General features: G+C 42.2%; 1 protein-coding gene across 4 annotated transcripts in view; it reads left to right on the top strand.

The window, feature by feature from the left end:
• The window catches only part of cyth1a (cytohesin 1a), a 52217-nt gene extending 37183 nt beyond the window's left edge, over positions 1-15034 (top strand). For 3 of the 4 annotated variants that reach the window (XM_036147960.1, XM_012876866.3, XM_021323741.2), the window contains exons 3-13: positions 547-611; positions 2120-2186; positions 2282-2400; positions 5347-5427; positions 5563-5675; positions 6357-6505; positions 6596-6708; positions 11633-11711; positions 11794-11862; positions 11982-12136; positions 12808-15034. In XM_036147960.1, coding sequence (XP_036003853.1) covers positions 547-611; positions 2120-2186; positions 2282-2400; positions 5347-5427; positions 5563-5675; positions 6357-6505; positions 6596-6708; positions 11633-11711; positions 11794-11862; positions 11982-12136; positions 12808-12886 — 1089 coding nt within the window. In that variant the 3' untranslated portion in view covers positions 12887-15034. The remainder of the gene's footprint in view (positions 1-546; positions 612-2119; positions 2187-2281; positions 2401-5346; positions 5428-5562; positions 5676-6356; positions 6506-6595; positions 6709-11632; positions 11712-11793; positions 11863-11981; positions 12137-12807) is intronic. The other variant, XM_012876864.3, reaches the window with a different exon arrangement.
• Positions 15035-16029: the final 995 nt, after the last annotated feature.

The raw sequence follows: 16029 nt of genomic DNA, 5'->3' as shown, positions 1-16029 counted from the left end.
AATGCCATAGCGCTGGCATAGTTAGTGGCTAATTGTTAACTGGCTGCAGGGTTAGCACATGACACACGCACTGACAGGAACTGGACAAACTTCACTGTCATCATGAGAAACATTGTGGCGTCTTAACAATTAGAGAGTTTCCAGGCATGAGCTCTCATCACTTCCATAGTAAACAGTTCTTGGTAAGCTTAAAATATCCAAATACTACATAATCAAGGAGAGTATTCCCCTCCTTCATCGAGCTGATGTGAAGTTCATCATCGTCTCTTCTCACCATAACATCAGTCTGACTCCGGCACAATCGACCAAAGCCATCAGTAAAGAGCATCACAAGATATGTTCCTCTCATATAACGGTGTAAAACAGTTTATATTGAGGTTATTGCCTTTTCACCTATGAACACGTGCAACCTGGAAAACCTGGGATGGATTTACAGATTCTTTGCTTCTTGTTCTGTGTCCCTCACACCCTTTTTTTGCCTCGCTGTGACGTTGGTGGGACAGCTGACTCGCAGCATTTCAACACTGCTGTTTGTTGTCTTTGCAGCGGCTGAAGGATGAGATAGCAGAAGTGACCAGTGAGATCGAGAACCTTGGTTCCACTGAGGAAAGGTAATAAAAAAAATAATTAAAAAAAAAGAAGCGGACCCAGCTCTTCCCTTTCTGTTTTGCCTAAGTTGGCTCGTTGCATCCCTTCTATTAAGTTAGCAAAATGAGGCTGTCAATTATTCATGTTTGATGGCTAAGATGGGCTTTCCATCACACCAAATGCCCTCCATAAATTGGCTTTGCTTTTATGCTTTTAAGGCAGTTTAAATGTTTCATCACGCACCCACCCCCTCCTCCATGATGGGAGGTCTCATTGAATAATGCAGTGGGTGTACTGGCAGAAGCAGACAATGGATGGTCTCAGGAGAAGGAGAGCTTGGGATTTAGTCCGCTTAAGTGGATACGGATCCTATCAGCTTTGAAAAATCTCATCTAAAATATTTTCACTTGCATTGGGAACCCGCTGATGATCCAAGTACTTTCTCATGATTTGATTTGTTGAATGTAGGGGGGAAGAAAAAAAAACCTCTAAAAAGTCTTATCGCTGCTCAGATGAGGACTTTGGCATTCAAAAACCTAAAGAGACACTTTGGAACGAGGCGCTGACGTCTCATCAGCTGAGAATCGAGGTGCACTTTGACCCCTGAATTATTCAAAGCCTGAGAAATGAGACATTCCCTTATGCGGCTCAACCTTTTAACATCTCACTCGATCGGCACGGCATCACCAGCCCCTGCCAAAAAGAAAGATGTCAGAGGCAAAGACACGATCTGGACTGAATAAATTTACATTGACGTTCTGTTCCCAGCTGATTTATTCGACATGAATAGGAGCGAAAGAATCTGCTGAAATAATTTGACTAGTTTATTTGATCAGTTGCAAACAATTGCAGGACATAATCGCCTCTCTCTTTTATTTTTGCTTGTTAAAGGACGCAGTCATAGAAATCTCTTTCAGATTTTGCATTACAACAAAAACTTTAATGTGTTTTATTTAGATTCTTTTTTTTTTGTTTCCGACTAACACAAAGTAGTGCATAAGGGTGTGAGAAAATAAGAACAAACGTGGAAACAAAATTAGAACTGACCTAAAAACGTTTTCACAGGCCAAAATCCTAAAAGGCACAACCTGAAAAAAAAAAAAAAAGGTCAACCTCCGTCTGATTGGATGAAGCGTATCTGGGAACAGCAAATCTCAAGTCAAAGTTGAATTCCCACAGCATGCTGCTGCCGCTGCCATGCTTTGACATAGGGATGGTGTGTTAAGGGAAATATTCAGTGTTTTTTTTTTTTTTTTTTTTTTTTTTCGCCTCGCATAGCGTTTGCATGTAGGCCAATAGGTAACTGGGAGCTATATAATTTAGGTTTATCAGACTAAAGGGGACTGAACACATATGTGTACACACTTTTATGATTTTTACTTGCAAATAAGAAGAACCAGGTATTTCCTTCCTCTATATATTTATGTACTACTTTGTGTTTCTTGGAAAATAAATGTATAGTTTGCAGGTGTACTGTGACACCATGTTGCGTTAATACCAGGAACAGCTAATGATTTTGCTCGCTTTCCAGGAAAAATATGCAGAGGAACAAACAGGTGGCCATGGGGCGAAAGAAATTTAACATGGACCCTAAAAAGGTTTGTAGCTGTAAAAACAAGTTGTTTTTCCCCCCCACCCTCCGCTCATGTTTTGATGTACAGGGTTTAATTTGGAGGTCTGGTCTCTTTCTCAGGGGATCCAGTTCCTGATTGACAACGACTTGCTGAAGAACACCAGTGATAACATCGCTCAGTTCCTCTACAAGGGCGAGGGCCTGAACAAAACCGCCATCGGAGATTACCTCGGAGAGAGGTCAGTCTTTCCTCTTTCGCTCTGCCCAAACACCTCGCCCTTTCGCTTTACCAGAACCCATCCGCATGAGCGCTTAAAAGCATGCAGAGCGTGCGGAGAGCATAGTTTTGCTGTTGCTTTGTTTCTGCTTCGTCAGGCCCACACCCATTCCTTTCCCAAACACTGGATATTGGTTCCACATTTAACGCGTCATCTCAAGCCAATGCCTCATACTCAACAGCCCTTCCATATGTCTCTGATAAGTACACTCATTCATAAGTAACGTAACCAAGACACTCACAACCTAGGAACGCATGGGTTTTAAGCAATTAAGGATTTCACTTGAGAGTAGAGATCATCGGAAAAGCCTGAGCTCGATGTCCGGTCTGCTCTGCTCTGCTCAGAGCCTGTTGGGGAATCAGGGCTACGCTCGGGGTGGGGCCCGTTTCAGGGTCAGATAAGGAAATGGAGTTGATGCGCTGCTGGGTTTTTATCAAAACAAGATAAATTGTTTTGGTTTCTACACTGCGAGGGGGAGTCTTGAGATCCTGGTGGTCATTTGTCCGCTGAATGTGGTGACTGGATATGATGCGTGGCTCCTTAGAGCCTCTCCATCATCCCTAAGGAGAGATCATTTACTCTGAAGGGCTTTAAGGCCAGGATGATATCATGATCTAGTTTGGATGATAAGTAAACAGGGGTGGGGGGGATATATATCCCCCCTTTTGGATTCCTGGAGTATCATTTGTAACATGGATATTTTGAACCAGTTTTAAGTAGGTCAGAAACAGGAAATGGTCAAGAAATACATGTTCTCTGTCATTTACAGAGTATATTTTAAAAAAAAAGAAGTATTTTTTTATTTTGTTTTGAAGAAACCGTCTAAATTTCTTAGAGATGCACTGATCACGTCTTTACAGACAAATACCGACGATCCGCTTTCACTTCACTTCACTTTTCACTTTATTTTTTGTAAATTATCCAACATTAAAGTTTGACCTGCCGATTTTGGTTTTTGGCCAAACTGATTGTTCCTGCTAAGGAATTTAAACACACACGTTTACAATCAAAAACTTGTTGTCTATTTCTGATCCCTGGTTATAGTAAAGCTTTTTCCTTCTAGTACCCAGGTAGTAGGGCTTGACGACATGGCTTAAAAATAAAATCTGGTTTTACTATACCAAATCCGATTAATCAAATTTTATTTTCTTCACAAAAATAAGTTAAAGAAATTATTTTAAAAAGTAGCTTTTATATCAAATATTTTGTATGGGACTGGCCCTGAATTCAAAGTGTGACTAAATACAAGCTGTGAAACATACTTTTAAAACAAGATGACGGCCCTGAATTGTAAACAATGAAAACAAAATGTTTGCTGCTAGTGGTATTTCACAAAGAGATGAGAACAGGCTTCACTTGTGTAACTTGTTACTTGTGTAACTTCAAACTAACTTACAAAAATGAGTAATTAAAGTGTCTCATCTATCGGTAAAAAAAAGTTTCCTCTTTACAGTGTGTTGACAGTATATTTTCCTAAACATATATTCAGCTATTCTCTTCATGGAAACCCAATAAGTGCATTGGCAAAATAAAATCCAGATTTTCCAAAAATAAAATCTTAAAAAAAACTGTAAATGCGAATTAATCAATTAAATCAATTTATCGCCCAGCCCTACCATGTAGGCTAAATCAAATGTCTCAATGAGAACCTTAATATAAGAAGATGTTAGAGCAGTTGGGAAATATTTTACCACCCTTCTTGCTGCAAGCATTCATTAATTATCGATGTTATGAGGAGTTACATTATGCCACAATGGGAGAGAGCATTAGCTATAAAATCTGTTTACTTACTTATTTTACTTATACTATAATTTTAAGCTGTCTTTAGGATCTTCTTTTAACAATTACCATGACAAGCAGCAGACAAACGGCAGTTTTCGATTATATGAACCCTCAACTTAACTTTGACATTTCCTAAAAAGCTGCCAACATTTCCAAATCCTGCATGTTTAATGTCAGACAGAGGCTATACTGTCTTCAACCTTCCTGTTATCTACTTTGTTTTTCGCTCTCTCTCAGCCAGGATGAGCCGTGGTAGAAAATTCAGTTTCCTTTTTTTAGATGCTTTTTATGCGTGAGCTTCCTCTGACTCCATTTCTACACCCCTCAGTGATACTGAACATATCTGAGTTTAGAGTCACTTCACGCAGTAATAGCCTTCATGCCAAAGGATGCTGGTGTGTACATGCGGTGCATTCCCTGAGCAGGAAAAAGAATAGATTTGAGGATTTTCAGCTTGATCTGCCAATTCAGGTCAACATCTCTGATAGTAACTTGTACAAAATGTAGTTAAAAATTAGACGATTAACTTTAATAAACATTGACAATTAGAAGGGAGAACATGCGCTGCAGCTTTCTTGTTAGAGGCAGTAATCCAGCAGAGCAAGAATTGATTAAAAGATTATCCTAACGTGTGCATCAAAGCAGATTTCCCTAACCGTCATCTGATTGTTTATTCCACCCAAGACAAAGTGCTTGAAAGAAAATGTTTTGTGAAAGCAGTCCAGGTCATAAGTTTGGATGCAGAAAATGCACGGATTTCTTTTCCGTATTTTCAATCAAGTAAAAATTGGTTCAATCACTTGTGTATTTCTAGTAGTTGTATTTGTGTGTATTTACAGTATATTACTGGGTGTAAAGGTTTTGTTTTAAGTCTAAATGTGGCAGTTTACCTCCTAAGTATCGTTTTTGTAAGATATAGGTCAATAAAATGTAATATTCCTGTCTGATATGCTGGGAAATAGTTTTTTTTTCTCTATTGGAGTAACACTGGATTAAGATTCTAAGCTTATGTTTATGTATCATAGAAGATAAATATTTGGGTAACTGGCATTTTGTCTTGAATAATGTATGCGGATTAACTTACAGTTTTGCTGTAGCAAATTTACCTTGTTGTCTTTCCTTCAGAGATGATTTCAACATCCAAGTCCTCCATGCTTTTGTGGAGCTGCACGAATTCACAGACCTCAACCTGGTCCAGGCCCTGAGGTGAGACGACTGCTTTCAAAAGCTGACTTATTCGCATTAGCAAGGATACAGCTGTTGGTTTCAGACTGGTGCAGGAGCGAGTCCCGCGCCCAGAGCGAGTGCGAGCGTTGCTGATGCGAGTGTGTCCTGTAACAGGCAGTTCCTGTGGAGTTTCCGTCTGCCGGGAGAAGCCCAAAAGATCGACCGCATGATGGAGGCCTTCGCTCAGCGCTACTGCCAGTGCAACCCTGGTGTTTTCCAGTCCACAGGTAAATCCGCTGTGCTGTGCAACAAAGTTTACAACACTCCAATAAGTATCTGGGTTGTTAAACAATATGTTTGATATCATTTTATTCTAAATAAAATGACTTGATTATGAGGAATTCCACAGAAATGGGTGCAAAAAGTGCAACCACAGTGCAGTAAAATGTTCACTGACACTGCTTAGTATCCTGTTACATCTGGGGAGCACGTCCAAGTGAAATCTAGATGCAAAAAAAACACTCACTAAAGGCTATTACGCCAAGATGTGGTGGCCAGTTAAGGAAAATCATTTCAAAGCGGCTTCCTTTAACAGGCTTCTGGAGAGCGGCGCTCCCAACAGACAGGCGCCAACATGCATGCAGATGGATATGAATATTTCATGCGCCTTCTCCGACACAACAGCGCTCATAAAGCGCTGCCGTGTCAGCCGTGCGCTTGCCGCGTCGTCCCTGGGCTCACGCTTGGCGCACGTTTAGAGACGCGCATGCATGCATGCTGGAGTGCCCACGTGCCGTCTGCCCACTCCGCTCCCAGACAGTGCCACATCTGTCCGCCGCTCTGTGCCTGAAAGCACTTCTGCATTCAGCTCGGCCCCGTTTGCATTCACACTGAAGCGTTTCATTATGCAGCGGACTCGTTTGTATGGTAAGGCTGCAACCTTTTTACCGTCCTGTTGTGCGTTACAGACACGTGCTACATCCTTTCGTTTGCCATCATCATGCTCAACACCAGCCTCCACAACCCCAACGTGAAGGACAAGCCGACCGTGGAGCGGTTCATCTCCATGAACAGAGGCATTAACGATGGAGGGGACCTACCCGAAGACCTGCTCAGGGTGAGGAGAACATCCAGCCTCCACCTCTGGAAACCTCTCTCTCTCTCTCTCTTTTTAATAAAGGTTGATTCCGCCTCCTTTTTGTTGCAGAACCTGTACGACAGCATCAAGAATGAGCCTTTCAAAATCCCCGAAGACGACGGCAACGACCTCACGCACACTTTCTTCAACCCGGATAGAGAGGGCTGGCTGCTAAAGCTGGGTCAGTGGGATATCTCTGTCAGATGCTACCCGTTCTGAATCAACACTTTTAGTCTTTGTGTCAGCAAGTTATGGGGAATGACAGCTGTCTCTCCTGAGATCTATGGTCTGTAAGTGTGTTAAAGTGCAAGCGATCACGTGGGAATAGGTGTGTGCACACGCAACACCTGAAGGCCTCTCTGCCTGCTTTAATGTATAATGAATCAGACCAGAACATGTTGAGACATTTGAATTATTCAAGAGCTTTTCATAAACTGGATTGCAAGCACGCACAGAAATAGTGACTTTGTGAATTAAATTGCCTTCCAAAAGTATATATACACTTTGAACTTTGCTATATTTTTATTGTCAGGTTACAACCACAGACTTCATTATGTGTTTTTATCGGGATTTCTTTTAACGGTAGACCAAAGTTGGGGGATAATTATGAAGTGATACATTGTTTTAGAAATGTATCCAGCCCCCGTTACCTCCACACCATACCCCTACATAAAATCACTGTCCTGCGAAGGCTTCAGAGCTTTGTCTGAGAACATCAGTGAAAGCATCAGGAAGACCGAGCAACGCAGCAGAAAGGTCAGAGAGGGAGTTGTAGGCTTAAGTTATAAAAGAATATCCCAAACTCTGAACATCCCAAAGAATGCGTGACTTTCCAACCTGTCCTGATGCGCCGGGTCAGACGAGACCAAAGGTAAATCTGGAGGATCATCCGAGCTCTACAGCTCAGGTGGGAGAGCATCTGTTCACAGGACAGCTGCTTGCTGTGCACTCCAGAAATCTGGCCGTAGCAAGAAAGCCAATCCTGAGAGGGGAAAAAAAAGCTGTAGGCGGTCCAGTTTAAAGTTGAGCACAAGCCCATTGAAGAAGGTGAGCGGAAGAGAACAGAGTACGTAAATGGTTGGTAGCATCAGGCTGTGGGAATAGTCTGCAGGGAGAGAGATGATAGGAAGATGGATGGAGATAAATATGGGTAATCTTAGAAGAAAAGCTGTTAGAGGCCGATTTGTGACTAGAGCTGAGGTTCCCTTCCTAAATGGACGACACCGCTAAAAGTACAGCCAGAGTTACAATAAAACATAGTTCAGATCAAAGCAAATTAAAGTGTATAAAGGCTACGGTCAAATCCAGACCCAAAACTTAGTGTGAACATGCAAAAAAAAACCTGTCTGACTCAGCATGAGGTTATTTAGATCAAAATTTTAGTTTCTAAAGTAAAGCCATGGACATGCCTTAAAAGTTCTAATTGCAATGAAAGTTGGTTCTACACAGTATTGCCTCACCATCATTTTTTTTAAATTCATGTTTGTGAAATAATTTGAGCCACATGCATTTGTTTTTATGTTTTAGACTTATAGGCTGCTTTATCACATGAAATCCCCTCTGGACATATTGAAGTCTGAGGTTGTAATGTGGTGAAATGTGAAAAGGGGGGATATCGATAAGGGCTGCGAGAAATGACACCCCCCCCCTGTCCCCCGACTCCTGAACCTTTGTTTCCTCTGAGATTTTATTTTTCTGTTGTACAGATTCACTGTGAAAACGGAAGCCAGCATGAATTTGGAAAATAAAAATAAAAATGACATTACAGTGAATCTTTACAACCAACTGTGACAAAGGAGTGAGGAATTACTTTCTCCAATGACTCCTAATGGGGAGAAATGAGTGAAATAATCACGGTGGAAGGTCAAATACCTGTCATAACTGAAAATAAACCCGAGTTTCTTTGTTTTGTTTCTTTCATGTAATGCTTTACAGAAGCTGTCCACATTTAGCGGTGCGCCCTCTTGTGGACCGGAAGCTGTAAAGCAGTGCATAAAAAGCCGCACTGATTTTTTTTAAAAAAGGACTGTGGTGATATAATTACTTATCATTTAATTTGATTTGTCATGTTTTTTTTCCCCCTCCTCTTCGTTTGTTTGTTCCCATGATTTTGGCTGTTGTCTTTCCTCAGGAGGTATGTACACCTGCTCTTCCGAAAAAAAAAAAAAGCTAGTCCATCTCTCGGCTCTCAGGTGCTTTTGGTGGTCTGTCATGCTTTTCGTTCCGTTCCTCATTTAATGAATTAGACTCAAGCAAGGTTGAGTATCTTTTCGTCTCCTCATTGGCTCATTTGAAATTTCAGATGTTTGTCTCTTTTTTTTTTGTGTGTGTGTGTCAATAAGCTGGTGGTCTTATCTTCGCTGGGTTGTCCACCTTCCAGGCTCGAACCCAGGGGGGGAGAGCCGCTGCTTTGTGATCACTCTACTGAGCAGCTTTTATTCCTCTGTATGCTACAGTGGTCACTCTCTTTGATCTCCTTTTTTTTGTTTGTTTGGAAGGTGCATTATACCTTTTTAACATCCTCTGATCAGGGCAAAGACCTTTGGTGAATACTCAAAACCCAAATAGTCATTAGAGAGTTGCTCTCTGCTTGCATGAAAAAGGGAATACTGCATCTTTACCTCAGCGAAGCTCTGCTCTCCTTATCTCTCGTTGCTAGAACCGGATCTGACGGGTCAAAGTGTGGCTGCAGCCTGTTTGTGGGTGTCTGGACTGGAATGAACTGCGGGGGGAAGAGCGTCTCTAAAAAGAGACTCGATTGGCATATCTAAGCGAAATTCCAGATAACACCAAATTGTGGAAGATCTGCCCGCAGTATGAGCTTCTTCCTCTCTGCGGGGGATAACAAAACGTGTCCATTTGCTTGTAATCTAAAAGAAAACACGCGTCCTCTTAACCTCCCACGTCTCGCAGGAGCTACTCCTTCCTCTCCTGCTCCATTCCAGTCCAACGACATCCACGCCCGCCCCTCTGCAACGGCATGCTGGAGCCGTTTCTCCACCTTTCCAGATGCTGTTTGCAGAGGGGACTCTTTCCTGTTTTTAAGTGTGAGGAACCAACGTTGCTCATCAAACCGATTCCAATCTGGAACCAGCTCAACGAGCTTCGTGATTCTCCCACCGCATCTATGTTTTCTGTTGGCCTGCTTTTTTTTGTTGTTGTTTTTGCTCTTGTTCGACACGCGGGGAGGAGCCGCAGATCTCCATCTCTGTCAGATGTCAACTCTGTGTTTAGATGCTAAGCTTAGACGTCTTGTTAGTTCTGGAATAGGATCGGATATCATATGCAGCGCCTTTGCTGTAATATGATGACAAAAGTGTGTTCTTCGTGTTTGTACAGAAATATCCTCAAAACCTCACCTACTGGAGATTGAGTTACACTGCACAACTCTCTCTTTTTTTCCTTTTTTACTAACCTCGGTGGTGGGATTTTCTAGTCTAGACAAACAGGAAATTCAAGTCTGAGATGCCTTTAGAGAAAGCAAGTTGTAGGCCTAAGCTCTCCGGTTTCACGCTGTCTGTCGGCATCCCATTCCTCCCGGTGTTTAGTCGCCCTTCTGCTCCTGTAATCGGGCTTTCCCTCACAGGAAGCATCGGTGGCAAAGAGGCCGACAGGTCAAACGCAGATCAGCGAGCGCAAAGTTGACCTGCTCGCCTCCTGTGGCTTAAAACCGAACCCTCGAACTCTTCTCGTTTTGCAAAATCAGATAAAAGTACCTGCCATTAATATCTGCATATAAATACTTATTTTAAGTCACCCGGCGGCTTTGTCAGCTGAACGACATTGACCAAAAAACAGGAAACAATAACCAGGTCTTCTCTAACACCGCAGACACATTCAGTAAATTCATTTCTATCATCATTCAGATATTCACATGACTGAGAGTCCCCTGGGTCCCATTTTCTTGTGAAGTTATTTGCTATAAAACTCCCGATGAGTTAAATTATTAACCTTAACAGACACAACGGTAGACGCTAAGAAGAGTAAATAATATGGGACTTAATAAAAGTTCATCTGTAGAGATGCACCGAGACGGCGAACTATGTAATTCAAATCTTTTTTTCTGATCGATGGACGAACCATGACTCAGCGGTCCCAGGTTGCAGCGACAGCATTCGCTGTGGAAGTGGGGAAAACTCGGTGTTAGCTGTTGCATATTTCAGTTCGTAGTTTTAAACCGAAGATGGGAGAACGCAGAGAGATGCGAGAAGCTTTTGGCCGCCGTGCGCTCAGGTTGCGAGAGACAACGAAACCTTCAGCAGCCGACAGGAAGGTTGAATCGGAGCACAGAAAAACTGCTGCTAAAGTCTCTAACCATCAAGAAACGTTCACATTTTTAGGAAGTACATAGAGAGCGACAATACAGTTTAAAATGTTGATTGGAGATTGTGGAGCTTTTTTTTAACACCGTTTACAGGATATATGTCTGTTCCTTTGGCCCAAAGACTCCCAGCTAACAACGCTGTTGCCTGAGCGAGTCGCTTCAGGTTGGTCTTTCAGTGCTTCTCAGGGCAGAATGCATTCAGACTGCTGATCTAACGCAGATCAAAGGGTCCCAGAGCGCATCTGAAGGCCGTCCTCAAAACGTTCTGAGCGCGTTCACATCTGGATTTAGCGTCGTCCGGATATGATCAGACCGCCCACAACAGACGTTACTACGACGTCTCAGCTCTCAGTAACACTTCAGGGCTCATTTTGTATTTTAGAACTGAGCTCAAGTAAGTGCAGGAAAAAATAAAACGCATCTGTATTTTTAATATCGACCTGCTTCTTTAGACGCACGTCCCTGCAAATCAACAGGATAAACCAAAAGAAGGGCGGCCATGTCCTAAAAGTTGGGCTGCTGGGAGAGTTTTTAGTCGGTAGTTTATAATTAAGCAGTAGTTTTGAAGTGTCTAAAAACTGTAATTCCTGTGGTGAAGGGGAGAACTTGGTGATAATTGGTGTGGCTACCAGGAGTCCCCTGGAGCCGTCATCTGTCTGTCTGCCATACATGCGTCTGCCTGTCTGCTGCTCCGCTCGGTGCTTTTGGTGCTCGTCTCTTTCTCCTTGTCTCCTCGTCTCCTCGTCTCGCCGTGCGTCTCTGATTCGTGCCGTTTGCTCCACAGGCGGCCGGGTCAAAACTTGGAAGAGAAGGTGGTTCATTCTCACAGACAACTGTCTTTACTACTTTGAGTACACCACAGTAAGTACAACTTTTAACAGATGCTGGTGCACATTAATGTGCAGAACCTGCCGACTTACACATATTAATTTTTTGCTTTCAGGACAAAGAGCCCAGAGGGATCATCCCGTTGGAGAATCTGAACATCAGGGAGGTTGAGGATAAGAAGCCTGTAAGTAGTGCCGCGCCCTCTAGTGGTGCATAAAGAGATTACATAAAGCATCAATCCATTTCATGTAGCAGCAGTTTGGCAGATTTTGTTCTTCATTATTCTCCTTTTTGTCTTGGCAGAACTGCTTCGAGCTTTACATCCCAGACAACAAAGATCAGGTAATAAAAGCGTGCAAAACCGAGGCGGATGGGCGTGTTGTCGAAGGCAACCACACCTTCTACCGCATCTCTGCCCCGACTGAAGAGGAGAAAGACGAATGGATGAACAGCATACAGTGAGTACATTTTCCTCACTTTCTTTTGAAACATGGCAACATGCTTCATTTTGAAAACAAATCCCATGTCAGGTTGCTTTTCAAGTATTGAGATATATATATATATATATATATATATATATATATATATATATATATATATATATATATATATATATATATATATATATATATATATATTTTAATGTATTTATAGTTTAACATGGTAAAACCCACAAAGTGCAGACCTAAACCCAGTTCAAAAGAGAAAGGTGACGTTCACAGACGATCTCCATCAGATCTGAAAGGTTTGAGCCATCACTAGATTTGCAAAGCGTGAAGTGGGATACCCCGATAGACTTGTAGCTGCAGTCAGAGCGGTAGGTGGCTCTGCAAAGTATTGACTATGACCTGAATACAAATGTTTAGGTCAGACCACAGGTGCCCACACGCTCTGAAAACATGCATTTTCTTTCCACTTTACAATCATGCACTGCTTTGAGTTGCTCTAGCACATAAAGCTCCAAATGAAATCCATTGAAATCATTGGTTTTATTGAGGAAAAAAAAAATCAAGGAATGTGAAACGGATCAATTAAAACCACGTTTACACACGCAGACACCTGGTACTGTTGCAGCACGGTGTTCCTTTGCCTTTATTTACCCTTTCCTCTGTATCTTTTTTTTCCACAGAGCTGCTATTAGCAGGGACCCCTTTTATGAGATGCTTGCAGCCAGGAAGAAGAAAGTGTCGTCGCTTAAGAGGCACTAGAGCTGCTGGGCTCCTCCAACGTTGCACTTGACAGAGAAGAGGGGTGGCGTGGAGGTGGGGGGTGGGGGGTTCTGGCTGTCTGCTTCCCCCTCCTGGGTCGGTGCAGAGGCCACGGTTGAGGTTTCCCTCAAAACCTCTCCGACGGTTTCTCTTCAACTCTACAGGCTAGAAACAAAAACAGGAAGCATGGTGGGGAGTCAGATAAGAGCCGGGGGGGGCTCAAAGCTTCCTCAACCCTTCTGTCTGAATGTCTCCTTTTTTTTTTTCCACTCACAGCTTTGGATGTTCTGTTTCTCAGGCAGGAAGGGAATCTTGCTGGTAAAAATCCCCTTTTGAAAAAAAGCTTTAAGAAGTCATTCCTCATATTCATCGTGTATATCGACAACGTGCTCCTGCAGGCGCCCCCTTTGCACACGTCATTTTGAACTCAGCAGGTCTGACCCAAGCGTGGCATCCCCGAACCAAAATGTTCCTCAAAGATCTTTTACTGACGTGCTTTTAATATGTTTTAGTAACGAGTGTATTTTTTTAAAGCTTTCGCTGTCTGTTGCTCTTTGTTTTGTCTGCCTGTGATCACGACTGTTCTTGCAGCAGGAGCTGCTGGAAAGGCTGTTTCAGACCGACGGTTGAAGCAGTTGGGAATGTTTTTAATGATTTTTTTTTTTTTTTTACTTTTGAGAAAAAGAGAAAGTGTAACCGCAAACCCTACGGTTACAAAACAAGTTGCCACTCAGGAGATTAAAGCGAAAACGAAACCGGACCTCCTCTCGATGCAACCATTCAGAACTTGCGTGGTCTTGGTATGTCTGCAAACTCAGTTCTTGTCTCCCTTTAGGCCCCCTTGCTACGTTACTCTGGATATTTAAACAGATATTTCTTTTTCTCCAATTTGGTCAGTGCTGTTAGATTCCAATCAAAACCGCATTTAGATATTTTATCCTGCTGGACGCTTGTTATACCGACGCTCAGCCTGCAGGGGACGGGAAAGTTGACATTAACCAACATCAGCCGTTAAGAGCAGAACATCCTGAGCATTGCTAAAGCAGTGCAAGGCAAAACAATACAAGTGCTCCTGAACGCCACGTCCCCGCTGTGAAACCCGGCGTCAGCAGCGTTGTGACGCAGGGAGGATTTCCGAAACTAAACGGCTGCATTTCGTCGCGTCCGCGACACAAGTTTGTCGGCAGGTGGAATAACTGAGGAAAGGGCAGAGATTTGTGGAAACGAGAGACGGGACAAAGAGAGGAAGAGCGACCTTGCATGTTGTGGCATTTTTTAATTATCTCCAGAAATCCTGGCCGCACACAAATGTGAGTTTTGAAAAAATCTCTGTGTCAATGCGAACGGTGGGCGTCCCTTTTCCAAGTGATCGGGTTCGCGCGGACAGAGCTTTTCGCTCCATGTGCGAAACAGAAGCTCAGCGTCACTCTGTGACACTGAAGGAGTGTAAATGTTAGAGAGCGCTAGTGCTCGGCGCTTTTGAGAAAATGTGACTGGAATTGCTGCTGGTTGGCGAGCCTGATTTAGTTTTTTCTTTACCCTGTCTAGCACAGATTTTCTCTCTCCTTATTTTCTGCACAGTGTTGTTATTTTTAATAATAAACATAACCCCTCTGACCATTGTAAAAAATAACCATTGTAATCTTCAGGTTATGTTAAAGCCATATTGTAAAAAAAAAAAAAAAAAGCAACAACAAAAGAAACTTATTGCTGTCGAAGCTCTAAACTATGCCTGTAAATGAGTGGGATGTACCTCCGTCTCAGGATGTTTCGTATGAAATGGTGACGGGGGGCTGCAGCAGCGACAAATTGAAAAAAAAACAATCACAAATTGTGCATTTAGTTTTTATTTTATTTTCTAAAGTGGACTATCTGTTCAGTTTCTTGTTTCTCGTCCTCTCCGCTGCTTTCGACGCCCTGCTCCCAGAGGATTAGGAGAAGAAGAAGAAAAAAAAAAGGCAGAGCGGTCATGATTCTCAACAGTATTGTTTTATTTATCAATGTTGTACATATTTAAATAGATAGTGGGCGTTTTGTTTTGAGTTTTGTTAGATTTGACAATTTTGGTTTAGTATACTGTTATAGTATTTCAGATTTCTATCAATGCCATTTACTCAATTTGAAATAAAGCCTCATTTGTCTCTAAAACCTGACTTGTGTGGAATGTGTGTGCAGCAGATTTTAGGTTCTCCAGCAGGTGGCAGTATAGGACAGGGGCAGTCCTGTCTGTCCTAGGCTTGAAATGTCTGCAGTACTGTATGTCCAGGAATACCGAACTTCCCCTTGAGGGCAGCCTTGAAATCCAATCATGCTCTCTTTTTTTTTTTTTTTTTTTTTTTTTTTTCTTCCCGATCACACTCCTTCCTAAGCAAGCTTTACTCCAGATTTTTATACATATATATATATATATATATATATATATATATATATATATATATATATATATATATATATATATATATATATAAAAAATAAAAAACGAGCTTCCCTTCAGTTACTGTTTAAACCCTGTCTTTATCTACTGCTCCATAACATTTAATATTACTCCGCCGGCATTGCCACAAAGGGCCGGCGCGGCGGGGGAAAGGTCGACATTTAATAGGTGAATATGTATCAAATTCAATGATGCCTGGAAAAGCAATCGATAGAAACGACTTTCTCAATGGGACAGTCGTGCAGGAAGCGGCGAGGCACAGCTGTCATGCTGCGCAATAGAGGGCAGGTTAGAAATAATGAAGTCTGAAATGCATTAATATTCACACGCACCCCGATGGCTTCTGTTGGTATCTGTCTGGTAGGTGGTGGGACTGTGATTGTCAGGGTGAGTCGAGTCCTACCAGCGGAGAAAAGTAATTTATTCCCAGGAAGGTTCAACTTTAACAAGAACTCCAACCTTTAAAAGTTGTGAGCCCTGTTAAATATTTCCACATTTTCATCCTGCTAGTGTCCTTTTTTTCAGTCTTCTAAATTATGCAAAACCTCAACAGGTTTTATTATGATTTTACCATCGCATAATTCTACGCTGCAAGGGAAATTTATGCTTTCAATTATTTTGTTTTTAAATAATAGAAAATCTTAGGAGTGTGTGTGCAAGTTTCTATTCAGCCTCTCTGATACCTGAAATAAAATCCAGTGCAACCAAT

Source organism: Fundulus heteroclitus, chromosome 16 (genome assembly GCF_011125445.2).
Source record: "Fundulus heteroclitus isolate FHET01 chromosome 16, MU-UCD_Fhet_4.1, whole genome shotgun sequence".
Taxonomy (NCBI): Eukaryota; Metazoa; Chordata; class Actinopteri; order Cyprinodontiformes; family Fundulidae; genus Fundulus; species Fundulus heteroclitus.
The sequence above is the reverse complement of the archived record's forward strand: the minus strand, read 5'-3'. Positions and strand labels throughout refer to the sequence as shown.